The 6,262-nt window shown below is 39.8% G+C and overlaps 1 protein-coding gene across 1 annotated transcript; it reads left to right on the plus strand.

Annotated features, from left to right (window-relative positions):
* The first annotated feature begins 1,210 nt into the window (after positions 1–1,210).
* Positions 1,211–3,727, plus strand: LOC142203950 (potassium voltage-gated channel subfamily A member 1-like). Its single transcript, XM_075275071.1, has one exon. The coding sequence runs from the start codon at positions 1,555–1,557 to the stop codon at positions 3,472–3,474; it is 1,920 nt and encodes a 639-aa protein (XP_075131172.1). The 5' UTR covers positions 1,211–1,554; the 3' UTR covers positions 3,475–3,727.
* Positions 3,728–6,262: the final 2,535 nt, after the last annotated feature.

The raw sequence follows: 6,262 nt of genomic DNA on the forward strand, positions 1-6,262 counted from the left end.
TTAAAATAATAATATATCACCACTGTTATCACTGTAATGATACTACTGTTACTACTACTACTACTACTACTACTGTAAGTAAAATATTACTTTCATGATAACAATATTAATAATTAAAATTTTACTAATAATCTATCACGCTTTTATCACAGTAATACTATTGATACTACTGTTACTAATGCTACTACTGCTACTTTTACTACTACTACTATAAGTAATATATTAGAATAATAATCTTAATATAAATAATAATTGTAATAATAATAATAAATCACCACTTTTATAACAGTAAGAATAATGATACTACTAATACTACATTATTAAAATAATAATAATAATAATAATAATAATAATAATAATAATAATAATAATCCGTCTCAATGATTCTACTACTATGGCAACAGCTAATAGATTGGTCTAGTAATAATAACAATGATGATAATAGTATTAGTGTATCAGTCCAATAAAAATAATCTATCACTACAATGATTAATAATATTAATGATTCTAGTCACCATAGTAATATAACTAATAATCATCTGATCGCTCATAATAATAATAATAATAATAATAATAATAACTATTGCTACTACACCCCTGGATGTCTCCGCACTCCTCTGACTCCTCGCTGACAGTAATCTCCAGATGATTTGGTGACTAATAGATATATAATACGATACAATATTATTAAACATAGCAAACAAACAAGTCCATCCAATGCCTCACAGCAGACTATCGTACGACTACAACAGTTACAATGTAACATAGCAAGTGCAATAATCCTAAACTCTTCCCCATCTAGGACCCTTCACTTTCTGCGGCCATGGCACTTGTTAACCCTTTCCCCCCCTGCACCCCCGCCTCTCCTCCGCCTGCGCCTCCTCCATGCGAATACTTTGCATTGCAGTACAAACACTGTGAAATACAATTCCCCTTCTCCTCCCCCCCTCCCCCCTTTATTTTTACAGAAAAGGCAGCATTAACTAGTCTCAGGCTGTGACACAGAGTCAGCCTAAAATAACATCCCCCCATGGAGGCAGCAGCAGCAGCACATAGGAGGTATATATAGATCTGTGGATCCTGGTACCTGTCAGCAGCAGCCTGTTGCACCGAGGTGCCCAAGAGCTGCCAATCACTTCCATGGGGTGTCTCCTGTGTTGTGCCCCCTCCCTTAGGTTAGATTAATACACAGCTAGGAGGATAGAGAGAGGGAGAGAGACAGGAACAGATTGCAGTGTGGAAAGCCAGGCATCTGCTGGTAACTATGGATGGAGGAAAGCGGCATCTTTGACGTCAGGATTAATGATTGGTCTCTCATCTGGGTTCCCTCTCCTGGTGTTATTTGTGTGCACAGAGGTCTGCTCTGCCTCCGCTCTCTTGCCTATATATTCACTAGTATATTCCATTTTTTTTGGAGATCATCCAGCTCTAATTCCCATCACACCCCCCCTACCACCCCAGCCCTGTGTGTCTGTATCTCAGGGAGGGGAGAGGAGGATCTTCTGTGACATCCTGCAGAATGATTGGGGCTGATGAATATTTCATGTATGAAGAATGGAGATTGCTTTGGTGAGTTGGGAGAACGGTGGAGCCCCAGCTGTAGCAGCAGAAGATGGAGCTACAACCACCACCACCATGCCAGGCAGCACAGCAAGCAGGAGGGATCTGCTCCAAATCCCCAGGGCACCATCTTGGCTGAACGACTACAGTCAAGGGAGAGACGAAGTCGGAGGGGAAAGCTGCCAGCAAAGACCACAACAACATCACCATCATCATCCTCAGAAGCAACAGCAGCAATATCAGCCACCAGGGACTGGGCAAGCAGGAGGAGGAGGTGGTGGTGGTGGTGGTGGTGGAGGTGGATGTGGAGGAGGAGGTGTGGGCGAACGCTTGCAAAGCAACGACATGATCATGAGCTATCCTGGCAGTAACATCAAGGATTGCGATCTAGACACGGTGATCAAGTTAGATGAGGAAGAGGAACCTCATGCCCACCACCACCACCACCCCCACAACTTGCCTGAGGAGGAGGAGGACCACCACTTTGACTTGGGTATCATGGACCACGAAAATAACCAAAGGGTCATCATCAACATCGCAGGCTTGAGGTTTGAGACCCAACTGTCCACACTCAACCAGTTTCCGGACACTTTGTTGGGGGATCCTGAGAAGAGGATGAGGTTCTTTGACCCTCTGAGGAATGAATACTTTTTTGATCGCAACAGACCCAGTTTTGATGGGATCCTCTACTTCTACCAATCCGGTGGAAAGATCAGGCGTCCAGTCAACGTTTCCATTGATGTTTTTGCCGATGAAATTCGCTTCTATGAGTTGGGTGAGGAAGCCATGGAGAGGTTCAGAGAAGATGAGGGCTTCCTTAAAGACGAGGAGAAGCCTCTTCCAAGGAATGAGTTCCAGCGCCAGGTATGGCTTATTTTTGAGTATCCTGAGAGTTCTAGTTCTGCCAGAGGTATTGCCATAGTCAGTGTGCTTGTCATCCTCATCTCTATCATCACCTTCTGCCTGGAGACCCTACCAGAGTTCAGGGATGAGAATGAGCTGCCCCCGACACTGTCCAAGGTGCTGAACGACACCCAACAGCCTACTCCCCCCAGTGGCCTGACAGATCCCTTCTTCATCATAGAGACTACCTGTGTCATATGGTTCACCTTTGAGTTACTTGTCAGGTTCTTTGCTTGCCCCAGCAAATCTGACTTCTCCAAGAACATCATGAACATTATTGATATTGTGGCCATCATCCCTTACTTTATAACCCTTGGGACAGAGCTGGCCGAGCAACAGACTAACAATGGACAGCAAGCCATGTCGTTGGCCATCTTGAGGGTCATCCGCTTGGTAAGGGTCTTCAGAATATTCAAGTTGTCTAGGCACTCTAAAGGACTGCAGATCTTGGGACAGACTTTGAAGGCCAGTATGAGAGAACTGGGTTTGCTAATATTTTTCCTCTTCATTGGAGTTATATTGTTTTCCAGTGCGGTCTACTTTGCAGAAGCTGATGACCCAGAGTCTCATTTCTCTAGTATTCCTGATGCTTTCTGGTGGGCGGTGGTTACTATGACCACGGTGGGCTATGGAGACATGAGGCCAGTCACTGTTGGGGGTAAAATTGTGGGTTCCTTGTGTGCCATTGCTGGAGTGCTCACCATTGCTTTACCTGTCCCCGTCATTGTCTCCAATTTCAATTACTTCTACCATAGAGAAACGGACCACGAGGAGCAGGTCATCTTGAAGGAGGAACCTAGTAGTGCTCAGGGTAGCTGTGCTGGAGATCTAAAGAGGAGTCCTAGCAAATCTTCACTCAACAAGTCCATAGTACATATGGAAAATGTTGAGGGTATCAACAACGGGACTGGTACCTTAGAAAAGACTAACCTCAAAGCCAAGAGTAACGTGGACCTTCGGAAGTCCTTGTACGCTTTGTGTCTGGATACAAACAGGGAAACCGACCTGTAAGGTCCGTCTTGTCCTCATCAATATCACGGTCCAAATGAACCTATTTTAAAAAAAATCACAATGGAACAAGGGATTTTTTTTTTTTCTAAGGATACATTTTACAATAGAAAATTTTTTGCAATTTTTTTGTCGTCTCTAGGTAGCACCTGGACAGTATTTGCTGTTGGAGATACATTTTGTTACAAATTTTTTGCAGTATTTCAACTCACTGATATATTTTATAACTGATTTCATTGTTATTTGTTGAAGTGATCCCGCCTCCTCTTCCCTTGGTATATAAAAAAAATTCTAAATTTTTTTATTTTTTAATGTCAGATTAAAAAAAAGAAAAGACAAATAAAATAAATGGCAAACTAGTTACAGGGAACAAGAAAAACCGTATATACATTTACGAATAATTTTTTTGGGGGATATTTAAAAAAAAATCTGAAAAAAATATATTGTATAAATATTTAATGGACATCATTGAAATTTTTTGGTAAATATATAATATAATTTATATTTTGTGAATTTTTTCCATCACCGAGGTAAGAAAATAATGCTAAATTTTCCCACACCTGTCGTGAACAAAGTTATGGTCGATTTAGTATGTGCAGTGAATTTGGTGCTCTTGACTATAGCAGGAACATTTTTTTTTTTGGGAAAATATTGTACGGTTATATATAAATATATATATATATATTTGTGAGCCTTAATTTATTAATTCATGTAGATTTATTTCTTTACGAAAAAAAAAATACTTTATTAAAAATGTAACGTTACCTATGCTCGGTTTAATACGCCTTTGTAAAAAAAAAATAAAATAAAAAAAAAATCGGAGGGAATTTTTTTTTTCCAAAAAGAAACGCACCCACCCAAAAAAAAAATTTCAAAAAAATTTAGAATGATATTTTTTTAAGTCTTCGGACATCGAAAAAAAAAAAAATTCCAAGTCTATAGCCTACAACCAAATACAGTAGCAATGGTTTGCATCAACCGTCCTACAGTCTGAGCCCGGGGGGAAATTTATGCTCAGCTCGGGCCATGGATCAAATCCCTCTTGTTATTTTTGTGTCATACACATAAGGTAAAGAGAACATCATTTTGCACTTGACGTCCTGCTCAATTCCATTACCTTCGACGTGAAGAAGCATGGAAGAGGTCGGAAGGAGGGGGTTGGGGGGGGGGGCGGTTTGAGTATTTCAAAAACTCATCTCAAAGTAACCCTTTAAGCACCGAGACCCAAGATCTCCCCCCTTCTCTGTGATTACAAAGCTTCTTCTTCAATGGGAAAAACATAAGACAACGTATCTTCTAGACCAATGGAATTAATTATCCACCGTGATCCTTCCGGGTCTGCAGAAATTTGTGGGAAAATCCATGATGGGATTGCGACGTACCCCTCACAACTGAACCAAGGATTGATGGGGTCGAGGAACCAGCCAAGAAGTCTTGGGAGGTGGAAGAACAGGTGGGTTGATTTACCCTTAAGTGTGTTTTTGGCTGGGGTATGGGTGGTCGACCAGAATTGTTCAGTCGGCTGAATACATTAAAAACAAAAAGTTCTCGTTTTGGTTGTATTTTTTTTTTCATTGGAGTTAAATGGCTTGTGCATTGCCTGTAGCAAATGTAAAAATAGTGGAGGAGGGGCTGTTACGTAGGGGAGCATGAAGCATGTGGTGTGTGCGGTTTCTAGGGCATATCTATTCTGGATGCCTAAGGCTGCATCAACTCTAGATCTGACCATGCTGATAGTCACTCTGTTTATTTACACGGTTCCTGTTTCGAAATCTGTTACCTAAAGTCTATCTATCTATCTATCTATCTATCTATCTATCTATCTATCCTTCTATCTTTCTACAGTATCTATCTGCCTCTCATTATCTATCTTTCTATCTATCTATGTTTCATTAATCAACATTGCTACAATATGAAATGATTCTGTGGCTTTCACTGTCCCTGGAGATCCAGTGGTTTATAACTAATGCTTAATTGGTTTATACAATTCCTCTTGCGTCTATCTATCTCTGTTTATCTACATATCTCTCTTATCTATTTATATCCTATCTGGCTCACATCTATTTATCTCCTATCTATTTATCTATCTATCTATCGATCGCCTATCTATCTATCTATCTATCTATCTATCTCCTATCTATCTATCTATCTATCTATCTCATATCTATCTATCTATCTATCTACCGTATCTATCTCCTATCTATCTATCTATCTATCTATCTATCTATCTATCTATCTATCTATCTATCTATCTATCTCCTATCTATCTATCTATCTATCTATCTATCTATCTCCTATCTATCTATCTATCTATCTATCTACCTACCTACCGTATCTATCTCCTATCTATCTATCTATCTATCTATCTATCTATCTATCTATCTATCCATCGATCGCCTATCTATCTATCTATCTCCTATCTATCTATCTATCTATCTATCTATCTATCTATCTATCTACCTATCTATCCATCTATCTATTACCTATCTATTGCCTATCTATCCATCTATCTATCTATCTATCTATCTATCTATCTATCTATCTAGTTTATCGATTTATAAACCCTCTTACATTATAACTACTTTCCACTAATCTTTCTTTGTATTTTTCTTGGTGTCGGAGAATTCTCTCCTTCCGTCCCCCTCCCGTAGAATGTTTGCCTATACTCTGCTGTCTACTTTGATAATACCAGTGTTGACTAGAGGGAATTATAACCAGTGACAAGAGTACATTGGGTTATATAGACTGAAGGCTGCGGAAACAAATCATTCTGACATTGCTCTGCAGTGGT

Source organism: Leptodactylus fuscus, chromosome 5, assembly GCF_031893055.1.
Source record: "Leptodactylus fuscus isolate aLepFus1 chromosome 5, aLepFus1.hap2, whole genome shotgun sequence".
NCBI lineage: Eukaryota > Metazoa > Chordata > Amphibia > Anura > Leptodactylidae > Leptodactylus > Leptodactylus fuscus.

Bases quoted from the DNA above. Each gene is read 5' to 3' on its own strand.
- LOC142203950 (XM_075275071.1), top strand. From the start codon at position 1,555: ATGGAGATTGCTTTGGTGAGTTGGGAGAACGGTGGAGCCCCAGCTGTA.